This window comes from Miscanthus floridulus, chromosome 17, assembly GCF_019320115.1.
Source record: "Miscanthus floridulus cultivar M001 chromosome 17, ASM1932011v1, whole genome shotgun sequence".
Taxonomy (NCBI): Eukaryota; Viridiplantae; Streptophyta; class Magnoliopsida; order Poales; family Poaceae; genus Miscanthus; species Miscanthus floridulus.
In genome coordinates, this window is record NC_089596.1 from 58,522,807 (window position 1) to 58,541,148 (window position 18,342).

Below are 18,342 nucleotides of genomic sequence, written 5' to 3' on the forward strand. Positions count from 1 at the left end.
GGGGGCGGAGAAAATGAAGCAACAGAAAGAACCTACTGAAGAATCTACTAATGTCTAGGCAAGGAACTCACCGCAGGAGGACAGCCGTCGCGGGCGTGGCGGTCTGGCGGAGGACGAACGTTGGTCGCAGACTCACGCTCACGGGCATGGCGGCTGGCGGAGATTCGTCGCTGGCGGCTAGCGGGCAGCGGCGCTCATACGTGCGACCGTGAGCGCCTGCGCGGGTGGAGGCGGTGTGATTTCAGCGTGTGGGACAGTGGGTAAAGGCTGCTAGGGCGTCCCGTGAGCAGAGGTTCGTCGCCGGCGGCCGGCAAGCGGCGGCGCTCCTCCGTCCTACGTCGGCGGCGGCTCAGTGCTCGTGCTGTGCGGGAGGCGGAGCGACGAGCGCTAGGGCGTTGGGGGGCTGTGCTAGGCCTTGTGGATCTGGCACTATTGGGCCCTAACAGCCCGGCCCGAAGCACAGGATTACCCTGAAAGAGTGTCCCTGTGCGGCTGCGGCCGAGCACGGAGTACGTCAGAAACGGCCGGAAGCAGGAAACGAAAGGCATGTCGTCGTCCAAGGACGCTCCACTGAGCCCTCGATCCCAGGTACGCCTCCCCTCCTCCCTCTCACGATCTCACTCCCAATTTCTCTTGATCCGCGATCTGACCGGTAAACCACCCGGCGCTGGCAGCTGGCGCTGAGTTGCTTCGAGGAGCTCCTCGACTGCGCCGTGGCGGACGTCGCGTCGGAGTGCCACCGCATCGCGCGCCTCGGCCTGGACCGCAGCGTCGACGCCGAGGAGGAGGAGCTCCGCGTCTGGGCGGCACGTACGGCGGCGGCCGCCGCCGCCGGAGGCGACCACCACCCCGGTGGAGGCGGGGCCGCCGAGGAGGGCGGGAGCAAGGGCGGGGTCGACGTGTTCGGCCAGACGCACCCCGCCATCGCCGCCGATGTCGTCGAGTGTATGAACTGCGGTCGCCCTGTCGTCGCCGGCCGCTTCGCCCCGCACCTCGAGAAATGCATGGGCAAGGTAAATCAATCCACCACCGTTGCCAGTACCGTCCCGTCCCTTTGGATCTCGGCTACCTCATATTTATGTAGTCCCTTTTGCTCCTAGCGTTCGTATGTTTAGGCCGTTGAACTGAGTCCGAAAGAGGAGAAAATTGGAATTTTGCCCTCATGGCAGGTGGGCTTCGTTCAAATGCCATCAAGTTTGTGGCCTTTGTTGAAATGCTCTTATGAAATGAGTCCAACACGTTATAATGCCATTTTGAGATTTAAATCCACTTTTAATATTTTTCACCCAAAATTTTAGCCTGAACTGACCATTTTGCCCCTGAGCTCATTGACTCCTGCCCCCCTCTCAGTCACACGGTCACGGCAAAGAACAGTCCCCTTGGAACCCTGACCGACGCTACGAACAGAAAGGAGAAGGGAGCTCGAACGCAAGAACATGAAACCGGCGGCCACAAAATCGACGAAAAACTGGACCAAATCAAAACAAATCGCGACCAAACTTTTCACAGGCCATCACAAGGGAGTTGGTGAGCATACTCTAAGAGATCATCGCCCAATTTCAACCCAAACTCCGGGAAAATTAGATCACGGCCAAGAACACGAAAAACTCCCCAAAAACGAAATTGGTTCAATTTCTTCGTGCTCGACTCGATTCAATCAAATTCACTTAAGGGGTAGCATCAACTCATGTCATAGCACGAATCTGAGCAAAAAAGAACGAACTAAATCGGTCTCAAAATGAAGAATCGAAGCAAGAACGGGGGAGGGAAAAACTGAGAAAAAAAGCTGCAAAAATAAAATCACAAACACAATCTCTTGAATCCCACACAGAGGTGTTAATTTGATCTCATCGATGGAGACTTTTTCATCTTTGAGGTAAGTAGTGTCATTGCCAATTGGTGCCGTCCTTTCACAGATAAACACAGAGAAGGCAAACATTGGAACAACATGCATTCTAGGCCAAACCCTAGAACACGAATCGAAGTCATCGAAGGGAAGAATCAGAGAGGCAAAAGCAAAATCCCAAAATACAAGAGGAAACGGGAGCACCTGAGACTGCTCTGTGCCAACCGCGGCACCGCCGAGACCCACCGGCACCGGGCACGAGCACCATGAGCGGCCACAGCAGGAGAGGGGGAAAGATGAGGACGACTGGCCTGCAAGGCCATGCCTCTGCCCTGTCCTGCGCCGGCCGCACGCACGGCCCAGTGGTAGATCGAGACGGAGGGAGAGGGAGAGGGAGAGGGAGAGGGAGAGGGGAGGGGGGGGGGCGCCCGCGCTAAGCCACCGCCGCGGGCCCGTACGGTGCGCCTGCACACTGGGAGAGGGGGGAGAGAGAGAGGCGGCGCGATAGAGCCGTGCCACGCCGAGCCGGGCTCGCCCGCCGCCGGGGCCCACGGCCACGCGCAGCGCAGGGAGGCCGCCGCGTTCGGGCCCGCCGCAGCGCCGCCACCTCGGGAAAGAGAGGGAGAGGGAGAGAGGAAGGGGAGGCGACGGGAGCGAGAGAACGAGAGATGAGAGGGCAGGGGTCAATGAGCTCAGGGGCAAAATGGTCAGTTCAGGCTAAAATTTTGGGTGAAAAATATTAAAAGTGGACTTAAATCTCAAAATAGCATTATAACGTGTTGGACTCATTTCATAACGGTATTTCAGCGAAGCCCACAAATTTGATGGCATTTGGGCAAAGCCCACCTGCCATGAGGGCAAAATTCCAATTTTCTCGAAAGAGAGGGGGTGAATTGGACTTTTCCAGGAATTAAATGGATTGTGCTGCTGCTTTGTCGTCTGGTTTAGGCTTATCTGAGTGATGCCACTATGTCTAGTTCGTTGGTTCGTGAGAACATTTGTTGTGATGTTCCAAGAATTTTATTGTTGGCAACAACCCTTGCAATTGTGGGGGTGATTGTTGCAGGTGTTCACTGCAATTGTATTACCTGTGAGGTATGAGCTGAGGTCAGTACCCCGAAAAAGGAATAAGCAGGCAGTTAGTTCAGTTTTGTATATGGTGTAAAGCACCATAGTAGGTAAAATAGTACTTACAAAATCAGTTGAGTTCAGCTTAATGAGCTCTGTTCTTTTTCATTCTAACCCTGAACCTGGATTTGAGTCAAGCCTATTATCTGTAAGGTCATCCACCTTAGCTTCTTTCTAGTGTTATGCCCATGTGGCTAATTATGTACTTTCTTCTATGTATAGCTGTAGAATACTTTTTTCTTTTTGGAAATCCTATGTTGTGCACACTGCCAGGTGGCTAGATAGTCGCTAGAAGTAGTTTGCCTTCCCCCCGCCCCCCTACCATTACATTAACTTCAGAGCTAAAGTGATATTATCTAGTACATGATTTCAAACCGTTTAACTTCAATGTATTTAAATTGGACACATATACCTTTTAAGTCAAACGATGTGATAATGTAGAATTATTTCTACACTTAAACAGGTTAACGATTGGTTGCTCACCAATTTTTACTTGTCATTTAAGACAGTTACACAGTCTCCAGTAGTTTTAATAAATATTTTGCTGTGAAAATTTCTAAAAAAAATTAATGCTACAATTTTCTTTATGGATTTACTAGTATTATTTCCATGTACTAAATTCTAAAAATATGTGTGTATTCTTGGCCAAAGTTTTTAGGTTTGACCGCACCTTCTAATGTACAACAACAACAACAACAACAAAGCCTTTAAGTCTCAAACAAGTTGGGGTAGATTAGAGTTGAAACCCAGCAAAAGCAATCAAGGTTCAGGCACGTGAATAGCTGTCTTCCAAGCATTTCTATCTAAGGCTAAGTCTTTGGGTATACTCTATCCTTTCAAGTCTCCTTTTATTGCCTGTACCCAAGTCAACTTCGGTCTTCCTCTGCCTCTCTTCACGTTACTATCCTGGCTTAGGATTCCACTACGCATCGGTGCCTCTGGATGTCTCCGTTGGACATGTCCAAACCATCTCAACCGGTGTTAGACAAGTTTTTCTTTAAATGGTGCCACCCCTAATCTATCACGTATATCATCGTTCCGAACTCGATCTCTTCTTGTATGACCGTAAATCCAACGCAACATACGTATTTCCACGACACTTATCTGTTGAACATGTCGTCTTTTCGTAGGTCAATATTCTGCAACATACAACATAGCAGGTCTAATCGTTGTCCTATAAAACTTGCCTTTTAGCTTATGTAGTACCCTTTCGTCACATAGGACACCAGATGCTTGCCGCCACTTCATCCACCCTGCTTTGATTCTATGGCTAACATCTATATCAATATCCCCGTCTCTTTATATCATTGATCCTAAATATCGAAAGGTATCCTTCCTAGGCACTACTTGACCTTCCAAACTAATATCTTACTCCTCCCGAGTAGTAGTGCCGAAGTCACATCTCATATACTCAGTTTTAGTTCTATCGAGTCTAAAACCTTTGGACTCTAAAGTCTCCCGCCATAATTCCAGTTTTTTATTCACTCCTGTCCGGCTTTCATCAACTAGCACTACATCGTCCGTGAAAAGTATACACCAATGGATATCCCCTTGTATGTCCCTTGTGACCTCATCCATCACTAAGGCAAACAAATAAGGGCTCAAAGCTGACCCTTGATGTAGTTCTATCCTAATCGGGAAGTCATCCGTGTCCCCATCACTTATTCGAACTCTAGTCACAATATTGTTGTACATGTCCTTAATGAGCCCGACGTACTTCGTTGGGACTTTATATTTGTTCAAAGCCCACCATATAACATTTCTTGGTATTTTATCATAAGCCTTCTCAAAGTCAATAAAAACTATGTGTAGGTCCTTCTTCATCTCCCTATACCGCTCCATAACTTGTCTTATTAAGAAAATGGCTTCCATGGTTGACCTTCCGGGCATGAAACCAAATTGGTTCATAGAAACCCGAGTTATTGCTCTCAAGCGATGCTCGATAACTCTCTCCCATAGCTTCATAGTATGGCTCATCAACTTAATTCCCCGGTAATTAGTACAACTTTGAATATCCCCTTTATTCTTGTAGATCGGTACCAATATACTTCTCCTTCACTCATCAGGCATCTTGTTCGATCGAAAAATATAGTTGAACAGCTTGGTTAGCCATACTATAGCTATGTTCCCGAGGCATCTCCACACCTCGATTGGGATACCATCCGGTCCCATCGCCTTACCTCCTTTTATCATTTTCAACGCCTCTCTGACCTCAGATTCTTGGATTCACTGCACAAAGCGCCTATTAGTGTCATCAAAAGGGTCATCCAACTGAAAGGTTGTGTTCATATTCTCACCATTGAACAATTTGTCAAAATACTCTTGCCATCAATGTCGGATCTCATTCTCCTTCATCAAGAGATGCTCCCTTTCATCCTTAATGCACTTAACTTGGTTGAAGTCCCTTGTCTTTTTCTCATGAACCCTAGCCATTCTATAAATGTCCTTCTCTCCTTCCTTCGTACTCAAATGTTGGTAAAGATCTTCGTACACTCTACCCATTGCCACACTTACAACTCGCTTTGCAGTCTTCTTTGCCATATTGTACTTCTCTATGTTGTCCACACTCCTGTCATGGTACAAGCGTCTATAGCATTCTTTCTTCTCCTTAATAGCCCTTTGGACTTCCTTGTTCTACCACCAAGTATTTTTAGCCTCGTCTCCACTTCCTTTGGTTACTCCACACACCTCTGAGGCCATCTTCCGAATATTGGTTGCCATCTTCTCCCACATGTTGTTTATGTCCTCTTCTTCCTTCCAAGAGCCCTCTTTGATAACCCTTTCCCTGAATACCTCTGACGTCTCTCCTTTCAGTTTCCACCACTTTGTTCTTTTAATCTTTTAGCTTGTTTATCCCTACGGGCACGTATCTGAAAACGAAAGTCTGCCACCAAAAGCTTACGTTGAGAAACAACACACTCCCCTGGTATCACCTTGCAACCCAAGCATTCTCGTTTGTCCTTTCTTCTTGCGAGGACAAAATCAATCTGGCTAAAGTGTTATCCGCTACTGAAGGTCACTAGATGCGATTCTCTCTTTCTAAAGAAAGTGTTGGCTATCATACCGTGAAGTCCAGAACTTCCTCCCCCTCCTGATTCCTACTACCATACTCAAAACCTCCATGAACTGTCTCGAAACCTGCGCTTGTAGTACCTACATGCCCATTAAGATCTCCTCCTATAAAAAGCTCTTCACTACTGGGTACAGTTCTAATCAGGCCATCTAAGTCTTCCTAGAACTGTCTCTTAGCACTCTCGTCGAGGCCTACTTGGGGGGCATATGCACTAATTACGTTCAAGGCCATATCACCAACGACAAGCTTGACTAAGATAATCTAATCTTCTTGCCTTCTCACTCCCACCACACCATTCTTGAGGCTTTTATCAATCAAAACTCCTACTCCATTTCTATTCGCGACTGTCCCTGTGTACCAAAGCTTGAAACATGTATTGTCCACCTCCTTCACCTTCTGACCCTTCCATTTAGTCTCTTGAACGCATAATATATTTACACGCCTCCTAGTCGCGGTATCAACTAATTCTCTTAACTTACCTGTAAGCGACCCTACATTCCAACTACCTAAACGGATTCTAGTTGGTTCGACTAGCTTCCTTACCCTTCACACCCGTCGACTCAGATGTGAAGACCCTTGCTCATTTTTCACTACACCCGGGCGCCGATGTAGCACGCCACTAAGGAAGCGACGACCTGATCCTTGCTCACTTGACACCATGCCCAGATCACGACACGGCGTGTCTATTATATTTCAGAACAAAGAGAGCGGAATTTAGTCTGTGGAATTATCATTACAAACTGATTTCTATGCCATGTAGGAAAAATCACTACCCCCGATATCTAAGAAATGTTATAGCTACATCATAATCATTCTTGCGGATCATTATCAGGCTTGTAGACTCAAGTCTAGAATGGTATGTTAATGTCGTGTGAATCCAATTAAAATATTTCGAAACTCCATTCTTATTCCTAAATTTCTGTAAAGTTTTGGGTTGATCTGGAAGAAAGAGATAATCCCTTTATACCACTACTTTGAATGCCAATCACTTATCTACCTTCAATCTTGGCATTCAGGCTTTGCTAGCCAAGATCCCTTACAGATGGTGATCAGCCAATGTTTTCTGATCGTCCGATTAATCGCGATTAATCGTCCTTATTGGTACTTAGCACTCGATTAGGCCCTCCGATTCGAGCGATCAGAAACCTGATCGTCCGATTAATCGTCGATTACTCGCGATTAATCGTCCGATTAGGTCTCTTGGCCGATCAGCATTAAATAGGCAGGTGGGCTGCTTCAGTTTGCTGGGCTATATTTATTTGGGCCAGGCCCATTAGGGTTTCTCTTATATACCTCACCCTCACTCTTTGTCTCCTCAGTCTTCACTTCCACTCCAGCCGTCATCTGAGAATCTACAGGGCCACAACTTGCCTACGGCTGCTGCTGCTCATGCAGCAGCCTCTGTCTGCCAGATGTATACCAGGAAGCGTCCAAGGACTGCTGCAGCTGCAGCTGCAACTCCAGATATCATTGATGATGAAGATGATGACCATGAAGCACAAGTTCAGCCAGATGCATCTAATGCTGAAGTAGGAATGGAGGTGGAGGAGACTCGGATGCTCGATGTCTACTATATAAATATATAGTATATGGTATATATACCATATATATGATATATAGTCCTGCTATATGCTGGACGATTATATGGACGATTAGACCGATCAGAGGTCGATTAATCGTCCTAATCTGTACCAGACCGATTAGGGACGATAAGCCGATTTAAAAACATTGTGATCAGCTGTTAAGTAATAGTGCTGAAAATACTACCTTGGCTTTTGAAAACCATGTGCCTACATTTGGCATTGAATAGGTTGCTCACACAAACTAGAAGGGGTGTTTTTTTTTCCACAAAATTTTGTTAAGACCTATCCTTTCATGCCATTTGTTGACACACCATTTTGACTAGTTTGCCAGTTGCCACGTTCTGCAACACTAATATGACACCCAGATTTACGCCATTGAAAATACAAACACTCCTGTCTTTCCAAATTTCCTAGGTCACTAGAATAATAAGGGAGTTGAGCCCTTTTCTGATTTCTTTTTGCACCTACTTGATTGCACGGCACCACCAGCTTGAGAAATAGCTGGCGTTGGGCTGTGATGAGATGGAAATCAAACCCGGCCTCTGAAAGATCAAGGACCATACTTGCCAGGCAAAGACACAGGGGACTAGAATGTGTGGTGTGGCAACCTTCGCTTAGCGAGGCGGGGTCTGCAGTCCAGCAGCGGTTATTAATGGCAAGCCAATTGAAGAACTCGCAGTGTAAAGGAGTCTAAGTTTTCCAAATTCTCTTGATCTCTTCCATGGAGCGAAATGGATTGTCCTGAGGAAGAAGGCGTTGTAGGCTGATTTGCTAAAATAAGTGCCTGACCTTGAAAGCCTCCATCGATGTTGATCCTCTATGCCTTGCTGCAGGTTCAAGCCATCCACCAAATCCCAGATAAATAGGTGTTCTCTAAGGATAGGAACAGTGAGCACCCCTTTGATATTACCAACACAACTACCATTATCTAAAGCCTGAGCCACAGTGCACCATTTGATGGTTCTTTTGGGGATCTTTTTTATGAGATTTGGGGCTAATTCAGAGATTTTTCTGCCGTCTATCTATCTGACCAGAACAGGGTGGATTCATCATTACCAACAATTAATTCCATGTCCACGTTGAATAAAGCTTGGACATTGCACAACACTTGAATGGGCAAACCTGCCCATGGTCACGAAGCATCAGTTTTCTCCAACCAAAGCCACCGTATGCGAAGAGACCAGCCCAAGACCTCAAGGTTATGAATACCAAGAGTCCAAGACCCCTATCTTTGGGGTGGCCGATTCACTTGTTCCCAAGAGAAAGACAATTGCCACCATTTGCCTTCTCCTGTGCAGTCCATAGAAAACCTTCCATCTCTTGTCGATGGTTCTAATCACCAATTTGGGGAGATCCATTGCAGTCATGAGATAAGTGGGGACAGCAGTCAGTACCACCCAACACGGTTCATGAGATGCTTTCCAGTTTGGAGGGTTATCTGCCACTTTACCGATCGAAGTATGCAACTCGGCTTTAAATAGTTTTCTGATGTTCACCAGAAGACCAAGTTAAGTGCATGGGGTCTCACAAGCTAGCCTGCTATCCTCTTGCTTGCACTGAAGAGGTATTTTTGAAAGCAAGGTGATCACCCCACACCTATTACATAGATTGGTTACTGATTAAGCAATTCAATTGAATTAGTAGGTTTCTGTGCTCAGCTAAAATTATGATCACTGTCAGATCTATTTGTAATCAGAAGTTTGGGCACCTGATTCAATTTTGTTCATGGTAGTGGTAGTTCAGGCTTCACTATTCGTCTCTGCTCGACGGGTGAGTCTTGCAATCAAGCTCCCTTCTGCCTTGGCACTCGAGGATCAGTGTCCGTTTGGCCCGAGGAAACCTTTGCACGTCTCCGTACCCATTGGCGGATCCAGGGGGGGGGGGGGCTGGGGGGGCTGCAGCCCCCCCGGGAGATTGATTTTGCCTTGATATTACTGTAGAAAAAACGTGATTTCATCGTTAATCTTCGACATTTGTTCTAAATCTCTATTGATTAGCCCCCCCTGAGGTGCTCATCCTGGCTCCGCCACTGTCCGTACCTTTTGGATTATGTACTCCGTACTTGATTTTTGGTGCAAATCTACATTATGACATGACAATGGATAAAGCAATCCAAGAGGCTAATTGAACTCATGGTATTGGAATGAGATGACACAAATTTATCAAGCAGTTGGTATGAATTGGCATTCATGCTGAAGGGGAATATGAATTTTCATGGTAAGTTCTTAACATATTTTTATGTTGACCCCAGATGGAAACAACCACATTCAGCATGCTCAACTATAAGGGTAAGGTCTCAAAAAATCCTTAAGACCATCCATGCAGAACTTGAGTTTGTCAGCATCTCAAAAGAATGATCTCCTACACCACAATAATAGGTTTGAGGATTGATGCTCTTGTCCAGCTTTTGAATGGGGCTCATGGATTAATGTTAACATGTAACCAGTTCCCAACTATCGAGGGGAACTTTTATCCTTTGCTGCCCCAACCAGTCAATTTGCCTTAGAATGGTCACTTCTTTTTTGTTTGGATTAATTTTGGCAAGCACTTCATCTTGGGTTTACATTTGCAGTGGTTGGGATAATTTCTTTTCCCTCTCTGTCGACTTGGGTTGACTACATCCTGGTTTCCCCTGTCTGGGCCCTGTTTGGCAAAGTTCATTTATTCTAGTTTACTAGTTGGAGAATGGAGTATTGGAAATGGCTTCATGTAGATGCAGCATTTTTTTCATGCTATCGTCCTATTATTCGTCAACTGTACCTACTTTCGAGTTGGAACTTGGAACTAGTATTTCTTGCATAAAGAAAATACATTTTATTTTTTGTCCTTCAGATCCATTGATTGTAAGGCTCTGGTCCACTGACACCTCTGATCATTTGCTATTTCAGGGGCGGAGAGCTCGAACGAAAATTACAAGGAGCAGTACAGTTGGGCGCACGAGAAGCAGCAATGGCAGCGCTGCTACTTCCTACTCTCCATACCCCACCACGGTAAACCCTAATAGGGGGAGCATCCCTAATGGTTTGACTGACAGTGGCAGCGGCGGCGGCGCAAGGGGAGATTACAGCAACCATGCGCCGTAGGGGTGCTGACTGAGCCTGTTCTCAGGTTTGGTTGTGCGGTTGTGCCGTAGTGGGTGCTGACTCAGCCTGTACTCAGGTTGCCTTGCCGTGGATGACATGAAACACGTTTCGTTGGTAAGTATGGTCTATGAACCGCGAATAACACTCTGGTGATCAGTGAAGGTCAGGAGCCATGGGCGAAGGTTGAATCCTGCTTTTAAAACCCGTCGAGAAGCACCTTTTGTACAGCTTGTTGCTTCGATCAGTATTCAGTAGTACTAGTTTGTTACAGTACCTTTTGTAGAGCACTTTGTATGACTTGTCTATGGCATATCTGGGTTTGCGAGAAGAAAAGTGAGACGGACTGAGCAAGCTGCTGAGTTGATCCGTGCCATCATCGCGCACGTGAATAAGCGAATTGCAGGCCTGCCATTGCTGCTTATGGTGGCGAACAAATTAGGTTTTCTTTTCTTTTTATTGTCCTTTGTGCCTGCTCACAGGCCTTGCCGTGCTGTACAATAATGTCGGCCAGTTCCCAGGCTCCCAGCAAGATATTTCTGGTTGGGAATTCTCCAACACCAACAAGATGCATGCGTATCCTAAATCCTTAAAGAAAATATACGCACGTACGTACGGTTTCTTGTCATGATCCGAGAAGAGGGGCATGTGCTTCTCAACTTTCTCAGTTTGCACACTGCAGCAGTGCTGCTAGAGTATCTTTCTGCTTTGAATATGATGGTCCAAATTGGAATTTCCCGTAAAGGTAGTTATCCGAACTAATGACCCGCTGGTTCACGTGGCACGGTTGCGGGGAGCAAAGTCGGGACCATGCTTGCTTGCCGTCGTCTCTCTCTCTCTCTCTCGATCTCGATCTCGATCTCTCTCGAGTGATCACCCAGAGCACTCGTTACTCTGTTTGATCTTAAATCCACACGAGGATACAACTTTCCCTTTACCTTACGATATCTAACATTTAGGTTTTGTTTGGATGTTATCGGATTCACCTCAATCCATATGTCATGGTGTAGATTGGGGTGGGTAGTTCAAATTTCACTCTGATCCACCAACACATGTTGATTGATGCAAATCCGATTACATTCGAACAAGACCTCAGGGAATATATCGCATAGCCGTACATGAGTTGATCTAAATTGTGGTTTTTAATTTCCCTTATTGACCATTTCATTGGCCTAAAGACTATTTCTCGATCTATTATTTTGTACTTAGGGGGTGTTTGGGACTGCTTTGCTCCACGTTTTTCAGCCAAACGGTTTTAGCTCTACGCACTCTGTTCGAGGAAAAAGGGTGAAGTTGTGAGAGCACCTAAAGAGGAGTGAAAGGATCAAGATGCCCAAGAGGGAGGTGAATTGGGCTACTTTTAAAATTCTTTGTAATAATTAAGTCATATGGTTAGCCCAATTAACCCCTTGTGCCTAGAAAGTGTTTCAATTGATCTACCGCACAAAAGTTTAACAACATATGTTCCAATCCTACTCTAGCATGGCAATTCTATGAATGTAAATAACAAGAATTGAATTGCTCAAAGTAAATGCTTAAAGTAAAGAGAGAAGGAGGAACGCGGCAATGTTTTATCGAAGTATCGGAGAGTCGCCACTCCCCACTAGTCCTCGTTGGAGCACCCGCGCAAGGGTGTAGCTCCCCCTTGATCCGCGCAAGGATCAAGTGCTCTCTACGAGTTAATTCTTCGACACTCCGTCGCGGTGAATCACCCACAACAGCTCATAACTTGAGTTAGGTCATCCACAAGCTCCGCCGGATGATCACCAAGCTCTCAATCACCACCAAGCTGTCTAGGTGATGGCGATCACCAAGAGTAACAAGCACGAACTCTCACTTGACCACGACAAGCCTAATGAGAAGGGTGGATGCACACTTTGCTACTCTTGCTTTCACTAGTGAGGGCTCTCTTTGGGATTCTCAAATCTCAATCACCTCACTAGGACCTTGCTCTTCTTGACACTCTTAAAGGTGTTTCTCAGCTGTTGGAATGAACAAAAGTACCCCCTCACATGAATGGAAGAAGTATTTATAACCTTGGTTGAAAAATGAACCGTTATGTGCCTCTGCGGGGTGACCGGACGCTCCGGTCATGTTGACCGGACGCTCTGGTCAGTTCTCTCTGAACTCCAGTGTTTAAGTTGTGACCGAACGCGTCCGGTCACGATTTTCCCTCTCTGGAACCTTACTGGAGTCGACCGGACGCTGGCACCCAGCGTCCGGTCACTCACCTCTCAGCGTCCGGACACGCCAGACGATTTCACCTTGATCAAATGAACTGATCGGACTCTGCGCCAGCGTCCGGTCACTGCGGAACCAGCGTTCGGTCAGCATTTGACCCTCCATTCACTTCCAACTCTCGATCATACGTGAATGGAGTTTGCTTCAATGGATCTAAGGCCTTTTTAGGAGCTACCTAGTGCTAGATTTAGCAAGTGTGCACCACACCTAACCCACTAGACTCACCTAGGTCAAGCTACCCGTCCATACCCCTTAATAGTACGGCCAAAGGAAAAACAAAGTCCTAAACTACTCTAAGTGTCTACTCAACACCAAACGACACTTAGAACTAGTCCATCCTTAACCTTGTCGTCCATCCTTTGAAAACCGAAACGATTTTCATCGTAGGGGCATGACCACCATGATAGCCCAAACGATCTCCATTACTGTGACCTAACTTAATTGCCTCTGCAAAACCACGTTAGTCACAGTAATCATGTATTGTCATTAATCACCGAAACCCAACTAGGGGCCTAGATGCTTTCAGAGGTGCTCCACAAACTTTAGTTTTTTGTGGAGCTACTCTATGGTGGAGTTTATGGAGCAGTCCCAAACACCCCCTTAATCTCATTAGTCGCGACAAGTTGTGACTAGCGGTACTTCCTATACCAAGAGTCAGGGACTAAAGTTTAGTCTTTGTCATATCGGACGTTCGGATGTTAAATAGGAGTACTACACATAAGTTAATTATAAAACTAATTGTACAGATAGAAACTAATTTGCGAGATGAATCTATTAAGCCTAACTAATCCATCATTAGCACATGTTTACTATGGCATCACATTGTCAAATCATGGACTAATTAGGTTTAATAAATTTGTCTCGTAAATTAGTCTCCATCTGTGCATTTAGTTCTATAATTAGTTTATGTTTAATACTCTAAATTAGTGTTTAGACATCTGATATGACAGTGACTAAACTTTAGGAGGTGAAACCAAACATATTTTGACTCCAGGCTCCAGAAAACATAGGAGCGGGCTGGGTGGATATAGTTGATCATTCTCATACTGTGATGGTTAAACTAGTTACAAAAATCTACCCTTATATGCCTCGTTCGCTTCGCTGAAAAAACAAGCCAAAACACTATTTTGGCTGATTTGTTGGGAGAGAAAAACATTGTTCCGGCTGAAAAAAAAGAAGCTGAAAAGTATAGATTATAAGTCTGTGTTTAGTTCCCAAAAAGTTTCCCAAAAAGTGCTATAGTAGCCATCACATCGAATCTTGCGATACGTGCATAGAGCATTAAATGTAGACGAAAAAAAACTAATTACACAGTTCGGTTGAAAATCGCGAGACGAACGTTTTGAGCCTAATTAGTCCATGATTGAACACTAATTGCCAAATAAAAACAAAAGTGCTACAATAGCCAAATTCCCAAATTTCACGAACTAAACACAGCCTAAGTTAAGCAAACAGGGCTATAATTCACATGAATCTCAGTCTCATACTCTCATTAATTTTGATTCCTTGCTCTCTAAGGAAGAAAGTGAATACCTATGGCTGTAGACAGAACAGCTAGGACGATGTACCTCCTTCACGCCAAACTACACACTGTCGTAAAGTGACCAGCTCGCTCTTGCTAGGTGACAGCTACGTACCCACAGTGAGCAGTACCTATATGAGCTAGCGTACAATAATGCCCCATGCTGCATGCACATGCTTTCATGAATTGTTTGCAGTTTCGTTCACAGTTGCATCTGACGCATCTGACGTCGTCGGTCACCAGAATGAGCCATGGATGAGCTTTTGTTCGTTTTCTTGGAAATGTAGTTTCCTTCATGGGGAGTCCAGACCTCTGGGCTCTAGATTATTATATTCTGGTTTGTGGTTTGCCCCGTATTTCTACAGGAAAGACAAAAGAATGCAAGCAAGTAAAGAAACATGCCACATGAGCATTTTCGTTGAGCACTACTAGAATATATATACTCTACTTGTTTTTTTAGAATAATGTTCATTAGGCTCATGCGTAGTTGACGCCAAAAAAAAATTTCGAGGGGAAGGAATTCTATATTAATAAAATAGCACAGTTACATCCACGTTTACATGTAAGTCTCTTGACGCAATATATATATATATATATATATATATATATATATATATATATATATATATATATATATATATATATATATATATATATATATATATATATATATATATATATATATGCTAAAGTATATCTAGGTCCCCTAAATAGCAATCTTCACCTCTGAACCATGTTGACAACTATTTATAAATTCCAACAGTTGGAACTCAATAATGCCGACAATAGTCAAAGGAGCATAAAAGGCATCAAAACTTGGAAACACAACATGATCCAACACCATGAAAACTTCCTGGGACGTATCTAACACGTTCAAAGAACATCGACTACTCGTTGTCAAAGATGATCAAAAGACAATCAATCTGGCACCGCCAGTACCAGCAGTACTAGATCTGGAAGCTTGATACATGTTCGGCCGTCACAAGATCAGAATCCAGCGAGCTGGTAACCATAGATGCAAACCGGAAACTCGATTATCCTCCTAGACGCATCAACCCTGCAAAAACAAAAGCAACATGAAAACCACTGGATAAGAGCCAGTGGTACGTGCTATATTTTCACCAATGGTTTTAACGAAACCAGAGGTGAAAATGCCATTGGTATAAACTTTTTTGTGGTAGTGCTAGTCCATGTTGAAGCTCTACTAGGTACACTCCTAGTCACCAAGTCTCTCCCAATCAAGGTATACTAAAGGTATTGAAGTCACAAAATCTCCCCATGCCACCTGATCACTACTAGGTGTGGAATGCCACACAAGGCCACCACCAACCAAAAATAGTGTCATGAGTCACCAAGTCTCATAGTTGCCACTGCTGTCACCCAATTTGATCACAGTGTCAAATGCAAACCAAAGGCAGGTGTGAGTCACACAATCTAACTACCTTCACTTGATTGTGCGCACGTTGACAACGTATCCACTAGTACAAACTGCCTTTTTATAGGCGGACAAATACCATTTCCATAGGAGAGAGGCTCATTTGCCTCTAGATGATGGTCACTCTAAATCACAATTTATAGAGGTGACATCTCTAGAAATGAATTTCGAGAATAAAAAGGAAATCTCGATGAGCCCGTTGTACAGGCCTACCGAACCTAAGCCGTGGTGGAAGCCACCGACCACCATGGAGCTTGTGGAGCTCGCGCTCCATCACCACCTGTTTCACTAGATCTACAAGCACTGGCATTGGATCTAAGGCTTGCTCGTTGATGCCGACCCACACAATGCCCCTAAGCTATGGTTTGTCGCTGGAACTGGACGCCTTGCCATCGACAGCAGATCTAGGACAGGGAGAGAGTGAGCGCGAGCTAGAGAGGAAAGGATGAGGGAGGGAAGAAATGAGCACTCACCTTGCAACTCTAAAATAAAGAAGATGGATTTAGATTCAATATCGATCTAGGCAGTAGAATCTTTGGAGAAGATGGACTCGTGTGGATCTATTGAACTCAGGCGCATGTAGACCTAGGCGGCGGACGCAATGGTGGTGATGTTGTGAAGGTTAGCCTTGCCCTTGTCGAAGGTAGAGGGTGGGAAGAATTCACAAAACCCGTTGGAGGCAGTGAGGAAGGTCCAAGACGCAACAACATGGTCGGTGTTGAACTCGTTGTTGACGATGGTATGATGCCCCAGAGGTTGGCCTCGCCCTCGAACGAGGTGGAGGAGAGGGGAAGAGCATGAGGAACTTGTTAACCTGAGGAAGGGTAGTGGCGGCAGTGGTATCTTTGTGGGGATTTTATGGGGAGAGAGATGGGAGAGATAGATAGAGGGAGGGGCAGTGGCTGATAGAGAATGAGAGTGGGGAGAGGCAGCACTTGGTTATGTTTCTTGATAGTATTTGAGCGGTTATATTGGGCTCGAGGGTGCTAGCGGATGGGAATGGGCTTGGGCCTCTCTTAAGAGGTTTGCTCTAAAAATAGTTCTTAGATTTAGAGACAGACCCATTAAGATGCTCATCTCTATTAATTGATTTTAGGAGGCAATGGATTGTTGGACTGCCTTCGTACATAGACCTGCTCTGAAAATAGCTAGGTAGTTTTGGAAACGGTGTTAACTTTTGTCCACCTTTGTAAATGAAATGGATTGTCTCCTATAATCAATATTGTGGTAGTGAACCACTTGTCATATGCATTTAACAAGATCACCATTGCAAATATTTATCACGTATATCATGCTAATTTTATGGGGAGAGAGATGGAAGAGATGAGTACTCACCCCGTCGGGTCTACACTTCCGACTTTGAAGAAGATGGATGCGATATCAATCTGGGCAATAGAATCTTCGGAGAAGATGGACTCATGTGGATCTGGAGAACTCAAGGCGCATGTAGACCTAGGCGGCGGACGCAATGGTGGTGATGTTGTGTAGGCTAGCCTCGCCCTTGTCGGAGGTAGAGGATGGGAGGAATTCATCAAACCCGCTGGAGGCACCGAGGAAGGTCCAAGACACCACAACGTATCCACTAGTACGAACTGCCTTTTTATAGGCGGACAAATACCATTTCCATAGGAGAGAGGCTCATTTGCCTCTAGATGATGGTCACTCTAAATCACAATTTATAGAGGTGACATCTCTAGAAATGAATTTCGAGAATAAAAAAGAAATCTCGATGAGCCCGTTGTACAGGCCTACCGAGCCTAAGCCCGTGGAGGAAGCCACCGACCACCATGGAGCTTGTGGAGCTCGCGCTCCATCGCCACCTGTTTCGCTGGATCTACAAGCCTTGGCATTGGATCTAAGGCTTGCTCGTTGATGCTGACCCACACAATGCCCCTAAGCTATGGTTTGTCGCTGGAACTGGACGCCTTGTCGTTGACAGCAGATCTAGGATAGGGAGAGAGAGTGAGCGTGAGCTAGAGAGGAAAGGATGAGGGAGGAAAGAAATGAGCACTCACCTTGCAACTCTAAATTAAAGAAGATGGATTCGGATTCAATATCGATCTAGGCAGTAGAATCTTTAGAGAAGATGGACCCATGTGGATCTATTGAACTCAGGCGCATGTAGACCTAGGCGGCAGACGCAATGGTGGTGACGTTGTGAAGGTTAGCCTCGCCCTTGTCGAAGGTAGAGGAAGGGAAGAATTCACAAAACCCGCTGGAGGCACCGAGGAAGGTCCGAGATGCCACAGCGTGGTCGGTGTTGAACTCATTGCTAACAATGGTGTGATGTCCCAGAGGTTGGCCTCGCCCTCGAAGGAGGTGGAGGAGAGGGGAAGAGCACGAGGAACCTGTTAATCTGAGGAAGGGTAGTGGCGGCAGTGGTATCTTGGTGGGGATTTTATGGGGAGAGAGATGGGAGAGATAGATAGAGGGA

At 45.5% G+C, this 18,342-nt stretch overlaps 1 protein-coding gene across 1 annotated transcript; it reads left to right on the forward strand.

Annotated features, from left to right (window-relative positions):
- The first annotated feature begins 453 nt into the window (after positions 1–453).
- Positions 454–11,277, forward strand: LOC136517671 (SAGA-associated factor 11-like). Its single transcript, XM_066511303.1, has 3 exons — positions 454–588; positions 675–1,013; positions 10,519–11,277. The coding sequence occupies exons 1-3, from the start codon at positions 547–549 to the stop codon at positions 10,711–10,713; spliced, it is 576 nt and encodes a 191-aa protein (XP_066367400.1). The 5' UTR covers positions 454–546; the 3' UTR covers positions 10,714–11,277.
- Positions 11,278–18,342: the final 7,065 nt, after the last annotated feature.